General features: G+C 35.5%; 1 protein-coding gene across 1 annotated transcript in view; it reads right to left on the bottom strand.

Moving 5' to 3' along the window:
- Window positions 1–19,647, bottom strand: part of LOC141343542 (uncharacterized) — a gene marked incomplete at its 5' end in the record, with an annotated part of 269,291 nt that continues 249,644 nt past the window's right edge. The window contains 7 exon segments of the mRNA XM_073848140.1: window positions 1–911; window positions 1,161–1,431; window positions 7,704–7,716; window positions 10,208–11,018; window positions 12,081–12,094; window positions 12,215–12,592; window positions 16,165–17,046. Coding sequence (XP_073704241.1) covers window positions 639–911; window positions 1,161–1,431; window positions 7,704–7,716; window positions 10,208–11,018; window positions 12,081–12,094; window positions 12,215–12,592; window positions 16,165–17,046 — 2,642 coding nt within the window.

Consider the following 19,647-nt stretch of genomic DNA (forward strand, 5'->3'; position numbering starts at 1 on the left):
TGTATGCTACACAGCAAAATGAACAAAAGTTTGGTATAATGTACACATGCCTTACAACAGTTTATTAAAGTTAATAATGCAACTTGCAGACATTTTTATTATCTTAAAGATGCCATAGAATGTAAAACTATATTTACCTTGGCATAGTAAATGCATTAGAAGTGGATGAACATAAATTTAAAAACAACAGTGAATAAAAAGATAAAAAAACAAATCTCAGCTCTCTTAAAGAGTTACATCATCTTCAGTTTCCTGAACAAGAACAGTTTGTAAAAAGCTTTTACATTCCTTCATGAAAGAGTAAGCAAACTACAATTGATCAATATAAATTAAAACATTTTGAACATTATATGAAACTCATAAGAAAGCACAATTATGTCATGAAGCAAAATTAAGTAAGTTCCTTTGGGGAGGAACTCCATCTTTGAGTTGATCTGAATCTCTCAGTTGAATCTGCTGGTCTCGTAGATTAACTTTATTCACTGACAAAACTATAGATGATGTTTATGTTTTTGACGTCACTTTTAATGACTGGTTAGGAGTAGGACAGATTTATCCAGATGATATTTGATGCATTATTGTGTCCCATTTGTTGAGGACGCAGCATCAGATCTGAAAGTGCTGGATCTGAAGATGATCTACTTGCTGTGATTGTGTTTTGTATGACTGTGTAGAGCAGATGAATTATTGAAACACTTCCCACATTCAGTGCAGTGATAAGGTTTCTCTCCAGTGTAGATCCTCTCATGTATTTTCAGATGTGCTGATTGATTGAATCTCTTGTCACAGTGTGAACACTTGTAAGGTTTTTCTCCAGTGTGGATCCTCTCATGTCTTTTCAGATGTGCTGATTGATTGAATCTCTTGTCACAGTGCGAACACTTGTAAGGATTTTCTCCAGAGTGAATCCTCTCATGCAGTTTTAAACTGTCCGCTGTAGTAAAAGTCTTTTCACACTCAAAGCACATGTACTCTCTCACACCAGTGTGTATTTTCTGATGAAGTTTCAAATGTTGTAGACGGGAGAAACTCTTTCCACAAAAATGACATGGATATGGTTTCTCTTTTGTATGAACTGTCAGGTGTATCTTCAGGTTTTGAGCTCCCAAAAACACTTTGTCGCATTGATCACATGCATACAGTTTCTCTCTAGTGTGAACATTTATGTGTGCTTTAAGATGTGATGATCGTACAAAACTCTTCCCACAATGATTACAAATAAATGGTTTCTCTCCAGTATGAACTCTCATATGTTCTGCAAGTAGTCCTTTTAGTGCAAAACTCTTGCCGCACTGATTACAAGTAAAAGGTTTCTCTCCAGTGTGGATCTTCTCATGTCTTTTCAGATTTGATGACTGACTGAATCTCTTGTCACAGTGTGAACACTGATAAGGTTTCTCTCCAGTGTGAAAGTTCATGTGATGCTCAAGACTTGGTTTGCTTGAGAAACTCTTTCCACATTGAGTGCAGGTGTAAGATTTATTGACTCTTCTTTTCTTTAAATCTTTCTGTTTGATTTGAGAGGAACTCAAAGGTTTTTCTCCAGGTTTGGCTTGACTTTGCTCCTCGACTTCACTCAGTTCTTCATTCTCATCGATTTCTTCAATCAACTCTAAATGAAAAGTAAAAGTGGTTCATTTTGCAGTAACTAATAAAAAGCAGACAAATGTGGACATAAAAATTAACCCTGACATAGCAATATAAAGATAACCATTATACAATATTTTGATCATTTTGGTGCATTTTTAGAAATTAAATATCCCTGAAATATTTCCATAAATGAGGTACATTGATCTTCAAATTATTATTTTTAAAACACTAGAGGTATTAAAATCCTAAATAATTATATAGGAAGAACTAATAAATATACTTTACAAAATTATTTATCAATGTTACTGAAAAAGTACTCAGTTCATAGAAAGTGTCTCTTACAGGACTCCAGACCAACATTAGTTCAAAGTGATACCAGAAAAGCACCAGAAGCAGTTTTGGTAATCATAAAGTAAAAAATGTTTTGCATTAAAAAGTGTTGTTACTAATAATATTGAAAATTTATTTCTTGGTAAAACACATTTGACAGTAAAGACAACATTTGATGTATTATAATAGTGAATTTATCATTTCAAAATAAAAAAGCAAAAATAAAAGACTTCTAAGCCAATAACTGCTTCTCTGCTGCCATCTACTGGTTATGGTGGTAATTTGATGTATTTGTTTAATTTTTAATGATAGTTTGTTTACCACAAAATGTATTTGGTTATCCCATTAAAAATAACATTTCAAAGTGCTGTAAACAGATGTTTAAATAGTTGAGTTCTGTCATAATATGATGCTTTATTTATTGCAGAGCTCTAAAGATGTTTCCTATTAAAGCAAATTTAAATCTGCTTGAAGCTTTATATCCATGAGCACTATTAATAAAGAAAGACACATAAACACCAACCTGTTTGTTCTTCAGTATCTTCAGTGTGTTTGATTCTGCAGGGTTCTGGGTCTCTCATCTTCTCTCTGTCCTCTTAAACTCAGTCTTGGCAGATTTCAGCTCTTCCTGATGATTTGATGCTCGTCTGCTCTTGTAAATTGATGGGAATATTCCAGCATTTATTGGTGAATTATGGGCGGAGCTTCACTGATGATGCAATTCTTATTGGGAGGAGCTTCACTGAAGGTGAACGCAGCATGGGAGGAGCTAATCTGACAAAATAATAGATATATCACTTACTGCGATCATAATATTTATGTATTTATTTTCAAATATAAGTGATGGAAAGAAAAATAGTTAAAAACAATCACAGAAATACATCTACAAATTTGTAGCAAACAAATAACCTCAGTATGTTGACACCAGATCTCCTGTAAATTGGCCATTAAAACTAATTTCACTGAAGACATCAGCATAATAAATGAGGTGAAAACAGGAGCCATGTGCATGAAATGGGTCTTTTCAGCTGCTCTGTTAATATTAATGAGCTGAGGCTATCAACACTCATTCAACAAGCCATTCAGGATCATCAGCAGATCAACTTTATTCTAAGTTTCCGGCTGAAGAGATGCACTTTACTCTCCAGGAACTGAAGTTTATAAAATATTTATTTCTAAAAAACACCAGAAGAGCTGCATAAACACAAACGTACAAACAACCATTAGACATCTGACCAGAAATTGTGTCAAAATGCCCATTACAAACATATAAACTAATGTACACACATTTGCAATCAAACTGGCCGACACAATTAATAGTATGACAATCACATTTTCAGTATACAGGCTAAAAGTAATAATAACCTTGCTTTACTGCTCTGTAGTAAGTGTGAATAATATGAATTATTTTAACACTTGACAAACTTATTTTAAAGTGCTACCTGAATAACTACTACAATCTCATTTTAGAGTGCAATATCAAATGAGATAACTATGAACTGACAATCTCAATTTAGATTAAAAAAAAAAAAAACATAACACATATTAAATGACCAAAAAAGACCTGAATTAGGCTACTGTAAACAATCTATCTGGTATGCACACCAAGAGAAACAATAACACTAACGAGGTGATAATACATTGTGCTTAAGACAGTAACAACAAACCACACTCTCTGAATAATAACATTAACAAATTAAATGGTCATCACTGATATTGAAAATCTGCATATAATAATTTACTAAACGTTCTGGAGATCGCTAAATAAACACTTTAAAGCCCCTCAAAGTTTACCACACAGAATGAAACTAAAACACCTTTGTGCCCTTCATCAGCCAGGAGTTAAGAGGTAGAGAAAAACCTTTAAACTATTTCACAACGCGCACCGAAAAGTTCGTGTTTCTTCTCCATTCGTGTTAATCAGACGCTTCACGTAGAAAGTTTGCCGATGTACACAAATAGCGCTATTACATGACAACAACGACCTCTATGGACGGAGGTAAAGATGTCAGTCTTTTACGGCACTTAAGGACAATAACCATTGAGGCAGATTGCTGCAGATGGACTGCTGGCTTTCTTCTCCGCTATCGGACATGAGGAAGCGTTCGGGAAAACAACCGACGGCCGCCAAACTTTCGTCAGGAAAACCCCAAACTGGGCAGCCCTCATACAAAATAACAATAGACCTCATACCTTTATCGATTCCACTAGAAATACAGCACAAGTGTTCGTCGATTTCCACTGAAGAGACTAATGGAGGGCGCTATCGCTGTCGCCCATCCCCTTGAGCTTACACACGGTCCTCCTTCTTCTTTCTCGTTTTTATTGGCGGCTCGCTTCTTAGATAGAGCATTACCGCCATCTACTGTGATCAATGAATCAGAGACTTATACTTACCCTCATCCCAACCTATTCAGGACCCGGCCTTTCGATGCTGCTGCGTGTTCAGCTCCTTCATCTACAGCCCAGGTCCTTCCCAGACTAGGGACAAGGGATAATAATAATAATAATAATAATAATAATAATAATAATAATGATAATAATAATAGTACTCTTCTACCGATCTTAATAATAACCCCAATAATAATAATAATCTTTATATTCTATGAATTAACTGAGTCCTTTTTAGAAATAATACTAATAGATTATCACTTCCTACTGGATTTAAGAGTTCTTTTAATGTTAATTCCTGTACACCATTTTTCTGAAGTTCTTCAATTATTTTCCTTCTATCCTCAGTATATTTATTGCAATAAATGAGAACATGTTCTACTGTTTCTCTGACTCCACACCAGTCGCACAACCCTGTTGGATGTTTTCCTATTATATTTAATGTTGCATTAAGTCCCGTATGTCCCAGCCTTAGTCTTGAAAGAATACAGTCTTCCTTTCTACTCCCTCTTGAATTTCTACTTCTGTTTACTGATGATTGTATTGAGTACAGATGCCTGCCCCTTTGTTCATTATCCCAATAGGATTGCCATTTCTCTGTTATTTTCTTTTTAATTATTGACTTAAGTTCGGATTTACTATACAAAATTTGCATATCTATAACTTCTTTTGCTGCTGCCTGTTTTGCTAACTGATCTGCTTCCTCATTTCCCGCCACTCCTGTATGTGCTGGAACCCACAAGAACTGAACTACCTTTTTTTTTTTTCCTGATGTATCATGTTCAATATATAATATGAATTATTTTAACACTTGACAAACTTCATTTAAAGTGCTACCTGAATGACTACAAACTCCTTTTAGAGTGCAATATGAAATGAGATAACTATGAACTGACGATCTCAATTTAGAGAGAAAAACAAAACGCATAAAATGACCAAGAAAGACCTGAATTACTGTAAACAATCTATCTGGTATGCAAACCAAGAGAAACAATAACACTAACGAGGTGATAATACATTGTGCTTAAGACAGTAACAACAAACACACTCTCTGAATAATAACATTAACAAATTAAATGGTTATCACTGATATTGAATATCTGCATATATGATAATGACTTACTAAACGTTCTGGAGATCGCTAAATAAACACTTTAAAGAATCTCAAAGTTTACCACACAGAATGAAACTAAAACAGTACCTTGTGCACTTCATAAGCCAGGATTTAAGAGGTATAGAAAAACCTTTGAAATATTTCACAACGCGCACCGAAAAGTTCATGTTTCTTCTCCATTCGTGTTAATCAGACGCTCCACGTAGAAAGTTCGCCGATGTACACAAATAGCGCTATTCCATGACAACAGCGACCTCTATGGACGGAGGTAAAGATGTCAGTGATGAGAGATTTAATAAGGCACTTAATATGCACATAAGACAATAACCATAGAGGCAGATTGCTGCAGATGGACTGCTGGCTTTCTTATCCGCTAACGGACATGAGGAAGCGTTCGGGAAAACAACCGACACCCGCCAAACTTTCGTCAGGAAAACCCCAAACTACAATCGATCCCTCCCAATCACTTCGTGTAGGTCGTAAGGAACATCCAGCGCACCTCCCAGCAAGAAGTTCGGCAGCCCTCATACAAAATCCCCCCAAAATAGACCTCATACCTTTATCGATTCCACTAGAAATACAGCACAAGTGTTCGTCGTTTTCCACTGAAGAGACTCATAATAATAATAATAATAATAACTTTGACTTTTATAGCGCCTTTCAAGAAACCCAAGGCCGCTTTACAAGGGATGGGAACTGGTGTCGGGGGGGGGGGGGGGGGGGATTTTAGAGACCAAAGGCCTCTGTGAACAAGTATGCCTTGAGGTGCTTTTTGAAGGACAGCAGTCTGGGGGCATGACGTATGTGGAGAGGTAGTTTGTTCCAGAGGGTGGGGGCAGAAACACAGAAAGCTCTATCACCAAAAGTCCGTAGCCTGGTGCGAGGAGTGGCAAGCTGGTCCTTGTCAGAGGATCGCAGGGACCTTGGCTGTGAGCAACGGTGGAGGAGATCAGCGAGGTACTGGGGTGCAAGTCCATGGAGTGATTTGTAGGTTAGGAGCAGGATTTTGTATTGAATGCGAGATTTGACGGGGAGCCAGTGAAGCTTCTTGAGTGTGGGGGTGATGTGCTGCCATGGATTCGATCGTGTCAGGACCCTGGCAGCTGAGTTTTGGACATACTGCAGTCTATCCAGGGTCTTACTGGGCAGACCATACAGTACACCATTGCAGTAGTCCAAGCGGGATGTAATGAAGGCATGGATGAGTGTTTCAGTCACAGAGTCAGAGAGTGATGACCGGAGTCTGGAGATGTTTTTGAGGTGAAAGAACGCAGACTTGGTGGTGGTTTTGATATGAGCCTGGAGTGAGAGTATGGGGTCCAGGATGACTCATGGAGGGCGCTATTACTGTCGCCCCTCCCCTTGCCTAAAACTAAGAGCTTACACACGGTCCTCCAATGAAAGACAGCACTGTTATTTCTCACAATGTGACATGAATAGAACATCTGTAAGATAAAATCACTACAAATAAATATCCTACAATACAGCTTAAAATGTCCATATAAATCTTTAATGTCGTTATAAAAAATCTTACTATATTATTACAATAAATTAGATCATTGCCATGTTTTTCATGTTTAGAAACTGACAATGATCATAAAAATGCCAGCAATATTTAACGTTTTCTTGTGTCAGACTTCATTGTTATTTCTCTATATTCACATTTTAGAGTGGATTTGAAATTCCCCATCTTCATTACTCACTACAGAGACAATAAAGTGTTTAGAAGTTTTGCACGAGATTGCATTTGGGCACTACGCCTCACAAAGATCCATGAAAATGACAGAAAATATGCTAACAGGCCAATAGATGGCGATGTCACTTTGTAAAGAAACACTATGCGTCGACAGACTGAACACAAAACACATGTGCATGATGTTACTGTTTTCACAAACGGGGATCCCTTTCACTATGCTGTTGTCTGAAAAAAAAAAAAATACTAAGAAACCAAATATATTGTTGTGTAAATGTACCTTTTGAAGCACTGTAAAAATAACTGTCTAATCCACATTATTTCACAGCCATGGGCGACATTAGGGGGGGCAAGGGGGGGGCAGTTGCCCCCCCTGTGGTTAGTCATGGAATCCTCGACAGCCCCGCTGCAACTGCTTTAGCCAAGCTTAGGCTCGGTTGTACTTGGGAACTAGACGGTGCTATATAACCCTCAAACGAAAGCAAAGCAATTGAAGATCTGGCAAACTATCCAACGTGTTTTTGCAGTGTTGAGCAATGTAGCCAATCACAGACATATCTGTTGTTTCCGAACAATTAGAAACACTTGTCAGAATTCACTCACTGCTGAAAGCGCCTGATCGGTTTTTATTAAGTGCCGTTTTGTGCGCTCGTGAATCATCTTATGAGTGTAGACGCGATGTAAATAAAATATTAATTGTGTTTAGAGAGCTTTATTAATTATAACGGAATTTTGTGAGATCTCTATGAACTTTTAGTGATAATAAGGGGAGCGTGCTTTGCACTTTCCAGGCTATAATCCATTTAGAATTTGTATGAAACTTTCGTTTTTCGGCACATGCAAGCTTATATGTTTTGGGAGTGACATTTGCATATTTACGCTGGGTTTATTCTCGAAATAACGGTGAAGCAATAGACGGGATAAAAATATATTTTCCCCTTCTCCCAAAACAACTTACTGTTTCAGCTATAAAATAGTTTAGTTTTGTATGTAATGGCAAAATGTTTATATTTAGTTTCGTTTTTTATTTAGCTAATTTAGAAAAACGCTTGGAGCATTTTTTATTCGTTATATATATATATATATATATATATATATATATACCGAACAGCGCCCAGCGGAAGACTGATCATAGTCTGTTTGATCAGTTTGCCTTCTCAAATCATCACGACTTGCCTAAAATGAAATCTATAGATATAAAACAGTTCAAGTATAAAACAATGGTAGTTTAAACGTTACAGATAAATGTGTGCTATATACCCATAGTTTGTGCAGAAAGTGGAAGCTAAAGCTTGCAGGACATCGAGGCACCAGCGCGATCACTTGCATTTTTTTAATTGGAAGCAATTTAAAATTATCCGTCATTTTTGCTCACAAAGTACGAGTAATACATCGAAAAAAACGTTACAGCATTTTTATAAATTAAAGAAAACAAAAATTATGTGCTTTCTGCCGTCTGGTTCTTGAACAGGAGTGCTTGACAAAATGAAGCGAAATGCATGCCTCACAGACATAATAAATACATTTATAGAAAGCTTTAAATTATTACTTAACGAAATAAAACAAATCAAAAGCACAAACTCTTTCATGTAATCCGTAAATTGCGAGTCAGGATCTTTGCGACAATGACGCAGAATACACAAATTAATTAATAAATAATTCATTTATGTCCTTACTCTTTCCTCGACACATTCATTGTTATTTATTTTTGCCGGTGCTTGGGGCGAGTTTTAGCCTATTGTGTGGCTTGAACACAGATTCAGCTGCGCTAAAGCACACTAAACGGTGTCTGAGTCGGTCTCAAAAGTGAAAGCGAAAGTGAAGTTTCGTGTTGTTTCCACCAGCGCGGCATTTTTTTTCTTCACCATAATTGATGGATGTCTAAATTATGAAAATAAGGAGAAGCCTAAAACAGGCCCGATGCCTGCCGGGGTCTGAACTATGACGTGAAAATTGGCCCGAAGCCGTAGCCCTGGGGTGTAAAAAAAAGTCAGGGCCCATCGGCCCGGGCTGAAGTGCAGCGCTTTAATTGACTGCTTTGATGTGCTGCAAAACCCGTAGGGCACTGTTTTAATGCTTACATCTGATTTTTTTTTTCTTGCCCCCCTCGACTCAAGAGTCAAATGTCGCCCATGCCTACAGCTGTCTACAGGAAATCTACAGGGATCAGCACTTCAAAATTAATACTTTTTAAAGGAATCATGAACTGCAATCTATGAGTGAAATAAGCACAAAGTTACCGTTTCCATGACAATACAATGACAATAAAGGCATTCAATTAAATTCAAAAGCTTTATTGAGATATTTTAAAGCAGAAAGCCTAACGAGCGAACATTTTCCATATGCAAATACAATTAACAGACAATAAAATCTAAAAAGCAAATCATTTTTATAGGTATCAAGGTTTTCGGTTTAAACAGTTTTACTATTCTTACGATACTGCACATCAGTCCGGTTGTTTAACTGTATTCTTTTACCTCCTCTTTTCCTTTAAGAAAAACAGGGCCCATTTAATACAAGGTTCCAGTATCAATCACTTTTTACAAGAGAAGCAAAGCAGCTACATGAAAGTATACCTTGCTTCTGTGTTCCTAAGTGGATGGATATTCATTTTTAAAACAACAGTGAATAAAAGGGTTCAAAATAAATATCAGCTCTCTAAAAGTGTTACAGCATCTTCTTCAACTTTTAAAAAGCTTTTACTTTCCTTCATGAAAGAGTAAGTAAACTACAATTGAAACATTTAAACATTATATGAAATTCATAAGAAAGCACAATTATATCATGAAGTACAATTTACGTTTCTTTGGGGAGGAACTCCATCTTTGAGTTGATCTGAATCTCTCAGTTTAATCTGCTGGTTTCGAGGATGAACTTTATTCACTGTGAAAACGTTAGATAATGTTTCTTTTTTATGTCACTTTTAATGACTGGTTGGGACAGATTTATCCAGATGATATTTCCTTGTTTGATGCATTATTGTGTCACATTTGTTGAGGACACAGCATCAGATCTTAAAGTGCTTGATCTGAAGATGATCTACTTACTGTGCTTGTGTTTTGTATGTCTGTATAGAGCAGATGGATCACTGAAACACTTCCCACATTCAGTGCAGTGATACGGTTTCTCTCCAGTGTGGATCCTCTCATGTCTTTTCAGAGTTCCTGGCTGATTGAATCTCTTGTCACAGTGTGAACACTTATAAGGTTTTTCTCCAGTGTGAATCCTCTCATGTGCTTTTAGATATCTTGAATGACTGAATCTCTTGTCGCAGTGTGAACACTTAAAAGGTTTTTCTCCAGTGTGGATCCTCTCATGCAGTTTTAAACAGTTTGCTGTAGTAAAAGTCTTCTCACACTCAAAGCACATGTACTCTCTCACACCAGTGTGTATTTTCTGATGTCCTTTCAAATGATCTAGACGGGAGAAACTCTTTTCACACAAATGACATGGATATGGTTTCTCTTTTGTATGAACTCTCATGTGCTGCTCCAGGTGTGAAGCTCTCAAAAACACTTTGTCGCATTGATCACATGCATACAGTTTCTTTCTAGTGTGAACATTTATGTGTGCTTTAAGATTTGATAAATGTTTGAAACTATTCCCACATTGATCACAAGTAAACGGTTTCTCTCCAGTATGAACTCTCATGTGTACTTCAAGTAGTCCTTTTAGTGCAAAACTCTTCCCGCACTGATCACATGTGTACAGTTTTTCTCCAGTGTGGATCCTCTCATGTGTTTTCAGATATGATGACTGACTGAATCTCTTGTCACAGTGTGAACACTGATAAGGTTTCTCTCCAGTGTGGATCTTCATGTGACGCATAAGACTTGGTTTGCTTGAGACACTCTTTCCACACTGAGTGCAGGTGAAAGATTTCTTGGCTCTTCTTTTCTTTAAATCTTTCTGTTTGATTTGAGAGCAACTCAAAGGTTTTTCTCCAGGTTTGGCTTGACTTTGCTCCTCAGCTTCACTCAGTTCTTCATTCTCATTGATTTCTTCAGTCAACTCTAAATAAAAGAAAAAATGGTTCTTTCTCAGTAACTTATAAAAAGCAGACAAATGTGGACATAAGAATTAACCCTCATATAACAATATAAAGATAACTGTTATACAATATTTTGATCATTTTGCTGCCTTTTTAGAAATTGGATGTCCCTGAAAAATTTCGATAAATGAGGTACATTGATCTTCAAATTATTATTTTTAAAACACTAGAGGTATTAAAATCCTAAATAATTCTAAAGGAAGAACTAATAAATATGCTTTACTTGCTACAAAATGATTTAATAATGTTACAGGACTCCAGACCAACATTTGTTCGCAGTGGTAACAGAAAAGCACCAGAAGTTTTGGTAATCATAAAACTACTATAGTTGTTACTAATAAAATTAAACATTTATTTCTTGGTAATACACATCTGACAGTGAAGCATGCAAAATGTACAACATTAACATGCAAATTCTCATTTTTATATATAAAAAAAATGTATCTTACTCTTATTAAATGTACCATCTGTGGCAGATTTAAGCACAGCATCTGAATGAATGAATGAATGAATGAATGAATAAATGAATGAATGAATGAATGATTGGGTTTGACCCCTCATTTGTTATCAATATCAATAGTGAATTTATCATTTCAAAATATTAAGCAACAATGAAGGACTACTAAGCCAATAACTGCTTCTCTGCTGCCATCTACTGGTTATGATGGCAATTTGATGTATTTATTTAATTTTAAATAATTGTTTACCACAAAATGTATTTGGTTATCCCATTAAGAATAGCACTTTAAAGTGATGTAAATAGTTGAGTCCTGTCATATTATTTGATGCTTTATTTATTGCAGAGCTCTAAAGATTGTTCCTATTACAGCAAATTTAAATCAGCTTGAAGCTTTTTAACCATCAGCACTATTAATCACACTTATACTACTACCTCAACAGCATCATCTCACTTTATTTGTATTTGCTTTAAGAAAGACATTATTTGAGTCAGAGATATTTTATTGCTTGATGCATTATTGTGTCACATTTGTTGAGGACGCAGCATCAGATGTGAAAGTGCTGGATCTGAAGATGATCTACTTACTGTGATTGTGTTTTGTATGACTGTGTAGAGCAGATGAAGTATTGAAACACCTCCCACATTCAGTGCAGTGATACGGTTTCTCTCCAGTGTGGATCCTCTCATGTCTTTTCAGATTTCCTGGCTGATTGAATCTCTTGTCACAATGTGAACATTTATAAGGTTTCTCTCCAGTGTGAATGTTCAAGTGACGCTCAAGACATGATTTGCTTGTGAAACTCTTTCCACACTGAGTGCAGGTGAAAGATTTCTTGGCTCTTATTTTCTTTAAATCTTTCTGTTTGATTTGAGAGCAACTCAAAGGTTTTTCTCCAGGTTTGGCTTGACTTTGCTCCTCAGCTTCACTCAGTTCTTCATTCTCATCGATTTCTTCAATCAACTCTAAATAAAAGTAAAAATTGTTCATTTTCAGTAACTTATAAAAAGCAGACAAATGTGAACATAAAGATTAACCTTGATATAACAATACAAAGATAACTGTTATACAATGTTTTGATCATTTTGATACATTTTTAGAAATTAAATATCCCTGAAAATTTTCCATAAATGAGGTACATTGATCTTCAAATTATTATTTTTAAAACACTAAAGGTAAAAATCCTAAATAATTCTATAGGAAGAACTAATAAATATGCTTTACTTAATACACAATTATTTATCAATGTTACTGAAAAGTACTCAGTTCATAGAAAGTGTCCCTTACAGGGCTCCAGACCAACATTAGTTCAAAGTGATACCAGAAAATCACCAGAAGCAGTTTTGGTAATCATAAAGTAACAATTGTTTTGCATTAAAAAGTGCTGTTACTTATAATATTAAACATTTATTTCTTGGTAAAACACATTTGACAGTAAAGACAACATTTGATGTATTATAATAGTGAATTTATCATTTCAAAATAAAAAGCAAAAATGAAAGACTTCTAAGCCAATAACTGCTTCTCTGCTGCCATCTACTGGTTATGATGGTCATTTGATGTATTTGTTTAATTTTAAATAATAGTTTGTTTAACACAAAATGTATTTGGTTATCCCATTAAAAATAACATTTCAAAGTGCTGTAAACAGATGTTTAAATAGTTGAGTTCTATCATAATATGATGCTTTATTTATTGCTAAATATTTTTCCTATTACAGCAAATTTAAATCACCTTGACGCTTTATAAACCAACCTGTTTGTTCTTCAGTATCTTCAGTGTGTTTGATTCTGCAGGGTTCTGGGTCTCTCATCTTCTCTCTGTCCTCTTAAACTCAGTCTTGGCAGATTTCAGCTCTTCCTGATGAGTTGATGCTCGTCTGCTCTTGTGAACTGATGGGAATATTCTAGCATTTATTGTTGAATTACTGTGGGCGGAGCTTCACTGATGATGCGATTGTTGGGGGAGGAGCTTCACTGAAGGTGAACGCAGTATGGGAGGAGCTAATCTGACTAAATAAAAGACATATCACTTACTGCAATCATATTATTTATGTATTTATTTTCAAATATAAGTAATGGTAAGAAAAATAGTTAAAAACAATCACAGAAATACATCTACAAATTTGTAACAAACAAATAACCTCAGTTTGTTGACACCAGATCTCCTGTAAATTGCCCATTAAAACTCATTTCATTGAAGACATCAGCATAATAAATGAGGTGAAAACAGGAACCATGTGCATGAAATGAGTCTCTTCAGCTGCTCTGTTAATATTAATGAGCTGAGGCTATCAACACTCATTCAACAAGCCATTCAGGATCATCAGCAGATCATCTCACTTTATTCTGAGTGTTTGCTTTTAGAAACACATTATTTTAGTGAGAATGTGTTAGACTGAAAGATACAGTGGTGGGTTGTAAACCATAAATATTATAGCTATCTGTAGCATTATTATGATGGTATTAAGAGGTGGATTCATTCACATAGGACGCCACTGAAGGCCTAGGTGTCAAACGCACATGTAACACTCCAATAGAGGTGAAAGAAAAAGTGCAAGAGGTTCCTAACTGGACAAAATCATGTATTTGGACATCAGCTGAGGAGACTAAAGCACACAACCTTAATAAATACAAAGATGACACTTGTATTCTTATACAATTATTCAAATATTAAAACCTCAAGAGGGCAAAGCAGCAGGTTAAGATGGTTATCAAATATAAACTTCAGTTGATGTGTTTGACAAATCACAATTTACCTAAGGCAGTGTCATTAACGGGCAGAAAGGGTTTCAACACCAAGATCCCGAAGTGCATCAAATCTCACATCAATAAACACCAAACAAAGTCACTGAATATATTTCAAGACCACTCTGGCTAACTACTTAGCCGTCGTCGACAGTGGCGGCTGGTGCTAAAAAAATTTAGGGGGGCGCACACAAAATGAATCACATTGTTAATACAGGCTTCATTATCAGTAAAGTAATCATTAAACATTTGTAATCATCCCAAAAAATATTAGCCATTTATATCAATGTGATTCAGAGTTGAAGGCCATAATACTAATGTTATCCACACGAGGGAGCCACAAGATAAATCTCAGTTTAAAGACAGTGAAAATAAATAGATTTGTAGTAAAACATTGCATATAAATTACTTTTCATAAAGTTACATATAGTCCAATATAATAAGTAACTTATGCAAAAACATTAAATACTAAATACTTGTAGACGATTAATAGTTTTGCACTAATTATAATGGTATTTACAATATATTTGTCAAGTTGGTAGACATAACTGAATGTGTGTCCAATTAAAGAAGGTACACACACACACACACACACACACACACACACACACACACACACACACACACACACACACACACATACATATATATATATATATATATATATATATATATATATATATATATATATATATATATATATGCTTATAATAATACTAACATAAACACTCACAATTTACTTGAAAAAAGACATCTATTGTGTAACTGCATCATCTACTTAAACCATTCTGCTTGTACCCCTACGATCGAGTTAAACTGCATTGTTTCAGTTACTTTCTGAAACAATTGCCCACAAGGCTTTGGTGACAGGACTTTGAAAAAACAAACAGGGAAAACGATAAAAGGCATGACTTACATTGCATCTAGCGAGCAAACTTTATCCAAGCTCCATGATTCGTACGTTTGTTTTATTTTATTCTTCATTTGAGAGGCTTGTGATAGTATTAAATTCAAAAGCTTTACTGAGATATTTTAAAGCAGAAAGCCTAACGAGCGAACATTTTCCATATGCAAATACAATTAACAGACAATAAAATCTAAAAAGCAAATCATTTTTATAGGTATCAAGGTTTTTGGTTTAAACAGTTTTACTATTCTTACGATACTGCACATCAGTCCGGTTGTTTAACTGTATTCTTTTACCTCCTCTTTTCCTTTAAGAAAAACAGGGCCCTTTAATACAAGGTTCCAGTATCAATCACTTTTTACAAGAGAAGCAAAGCAGCTACATGAAAGTACACCTTGCTTCTGTGTTCCTAAGTGGATGGATATTCATTTTTAAAACAACAGTGAATAAAAGGGTTCAAAATAAATATCAGCTCTCTTAAAGTGCTACAGCATCTTCTTCAGCTTCCAAAACAAGAACAGTTTGTAAAAAGCTTTTACTTTCCTTCATGAAAGAGTAAGTAAACTACAATTGAAACATTTAAACATTATATGAAATTCATAAGAAAGCACAATTATATCATGAAGTACAATTACGTTTCTTTGGGGAGGAACTCCATCTTTGAGTTGATCTGAATCTCTCAGTTTAATCTGCTGGTTTCGAGGATGAACTTTATTCACTGTGAAAACTTTAGATAATGTTTCTTTTTTTATGTCACTTTTAATGACTGGTTGGGACAGATTTATCCAGATGATATTTCCTTGTTTGATGCATTATTGTGTCACATTTGGTGAGGACGCAGCATCAGATCTGAAAATGCTGGATCTGAAGATGATCTACTTACTGTGATTGTGTTTTGTATGATATTGCACAGAAGATGAATGTTTGAAACGTTTTCCACATTCAGTGCAGTGATACGGTTTCTCTCCAGTGTGGATCCTCTCATGTCTTTTCAGGTCTCCTGACAGATTGAATCTCTTGTCACAGTGTGAACACTTGTAAGGTTTTTCTCCAGTGTGGATCCTCTCATGTATTTTTAAATTGCTTGCTGTAGTAAAAGTCTTTTCACACTCAAAGCACATGTACTCTCTCACACCAGTGTGCATTTTCTGATGTCCTTTCAAATGATCTAGACGGGAGAAACTCTTTCCACACAAATGACATGGATATGGTTTCTCTTTTGTATGAACTCTCATGTGATCCTTCAGGTGTGAAGCTCTCAAAAACACTTTGTCACATTGATCACATGCATATAGTTTCTCTCTAGAGTGAACATTTATGTGTGTTTTAAGATGTGATAATTGTGCAAAACTCTTCCCACATTGATTACAAGAAAATGTTTTCTCTCCAGTGTGAACTCTCATGTGTGCTGCAAGTAGTCCTTTTAGTGCAAAACTCTTCCCGCACTGATCACATGTGTACAGTTTTTCTCCAGTGTGGGTCCTCTCATGTGTTTTCAGATTTGATGACAGACTGAATCTCTTGTCACAGTGTGAACACTGATAAGGTTTCTCTCCAGTGTGGATCTTCATGTGACGCATAAGACATGATTTGCTTGTGAAACTCTTTCCACATTGAGTGCAGGTGAAAGATTTCTTGGCTCTTCTTTCCTTTAAATTTTTCTGTTTGATTTGAGAGCAACTCAACGATTTTTCTCCAGGTTTGGCTTGACTTTGCTCCTCAGCTTCACTCAGTTCTTCATTCTCATTGATTTCTTCAGTCAACTCTAAATAAAAAGTAAAAATGGTTCATTTTCAGTACCTTATAAAAAGCAGACAAATGTGGACATAAAAATTAACCCTGATGTAACATCATAAATATAACGTTATACAATATTTTGATCATTTTGGTGCATTTTTAGAAATTAAATATCCCTGAAATATTTCCATAAATGAGGTACATTGATCTTCAAATTATTATTTTTAAAACACTAGAGGTAAAAAACTAAATAATTCTAAAGGAAGAACTAATAAATATGCTTTACTTGCTACAAGATTATTTATCAATGTTACAGGACTCCAGACCAACATTTGTTCGCAGTGATAACAGAAAAGCACCAGAAGTTTTGGTAATCATAACATTACTATTGTTTTGCATTAAAAAAGTGTTATTACTAATAATATTAAACATTTATTTCTTGGTAATACACATTTGACTCTTATTAAATGTACCATGTGTGGCAGATTTAAGCACAGGGCCCCTGCATCTGAATGAATGAAATGCATGATCGGGTTTTGCTCCTCATTTGTTATCAATATCAATAGTGAATTTACCATTTCAAGATATAAAACAAAATTTAAGGACTACTAAGCCAATAAATGCTTCTCTGCTGCCATCTACTGGTTATTGTGGTAATTTGATGTATTTATTTAATTTTACCACAAAATGTATTTGGTTATCCCATTAAAAATAACATTTCAAAGTGCTGTAAACAGATGTTTAAATAGTTGAGTCCTGTCATATTATTTGATGCTTTATTTATTGCTAAAGATTTTTCCTATTACAGCAAATTTAAATCACCTTGAAGCTTTATAAACCAACCTGTTTGTTCTTCAGTATCTTCAGGGTGTTTGATTCTGCAGGGTTCTGGGTCTCTCATCTTCTCTCTGTCCTCTTAAACTCAGTCTTGGTAGATTTCAGCTCTTCCTGATGATTTGATGCTCGTCTGCTCTTGTAAACTGATGGGAATATTCTAGCATTTATTGGTGAATTACTGTGGGCGGAGCTTCACTGATGATGCGATTGTTGGGGGAGGAGCTTCATTGAAGGTAAATGCAGTATGGGAGGAGCTAATCTGACTAAATAAAAGACATATCACTTACTGCAATCATATTATTTATGTATTTATTTTCAAATATAAGTAATGGTAAGAAAAATAGTTAAAAACAATCACAGAAATACATCTACAAATTTGTAACAAACAAATAACCTCAGTTTGTTGATGCCAGATCTCCTGTAAATTGCCCATTAAAACTAATTTCACTGAAGACATCAGCATAATAAATGAGGTGAAAACAGGAGCCATGTGCATGAAATGGGTCTTTTCAGCTGCTCTGTTAATATTAATGAGCTGAGGCTATCAACACTCATTCAACAAGACATTCAGGATCATCAGCAGATCATCTCACGTTATTCTGAGTGTTTGCTTTTAGAAACACATTATTTTAGTGAGAATGTGTTAGACTGAAAGATACAGTGGTGAGTTGTAAACCATAAATATTATAGCTATCTGTAGCATTATTATGATGGTATTAAGAGGTGGATTTATTCACATAGGACGCCACTGAAGGCCTAGGTGTCAAACGCACATGTAACACTCCAATAGAGGTGAAAGAAAAAGTGCAAGAGGTTCCTAACTGGACAAAATCATTTATTTGGACATCAGCTGAGGAGACTAAAGCACGCAACCTTAATAAATACAAAGATGACACTTGTATTCTTATACAATTATTCAAATATTAAAACCTCAAGAGGGCAAAGCAGCAGGTTAAGATGGTTATCAAATATAAACTTCAGTTGATGTGTTTGACAAATCACAATTTACCTAAGGCAATGCCATTAACGAGCAGAAAGGGTTTCAACACCTTAAAATTAGTTCATGTGCCCACCAAGTATACACAATTTTATTACACAGCACTAAAGATACAAAGATCCCGAAGTGCATCAAATCTCACATCAATAAACACCAAACAAAGTCACTGAATATATGTCAAGACCACTCTGGCTAACTACTTAGCCGTCGTCGATATAAAACATAACACTGCACGTGAATGATAAGACTCAGTAACATTAAACCAGGACACCACGAGAAATAAGGCACTTAATATGTACACAAGTCAATAACCATAGAGGCAGATAATAGACTGCTGGTCTTCTTATCCACTACAGGAGATGGGGAAGCGTTCAAAACAATCGGCGGCCGCCAAACTTTCGTCAGGAAAACCCAAAACTACAATCTATCCCAATCAAATCGTGTGCTTCTCAAGGAAACATCCGGCCCACCTCCCGGCAATAAATTCAACGGCCCTCATACAAAATCCCCCCCAACAATAGACCTCATACCTTAATCGATTCCACTAGAAATACAGCACAATGTGTTCGTCGTTTTCCACTGAAGAGACTCAAGGAATGCGCTATTACTGTCGCCCCTCCCCTTGCCTAAAACTAAGAGCTTACACACGGTCCTCCAATGAACAGACAGTACTGTTATTTCTCACAATGTGACATGAATAAAACATCTGTAAGATAAAAAAAAACACTGCAAATAAACATCCTACAATACAACAGCTTAACATGTCCATGTGAATCTTTAATGTCGTTATAAAAA

This window comes from Garra rufa, chromosome 1 (assembly GCF_049309525.1).
Source record: "Garra rufa chromosome 1, GarRuf1.0, whole genome shotgun sequence".
NCBI classification, from domain to species: domain Eukaryota; kingdom Metazoa; phylum Chordata; class Actinopteri; order Cypriniformes; family Cyprinidae; genus Garra; species Garra rufa.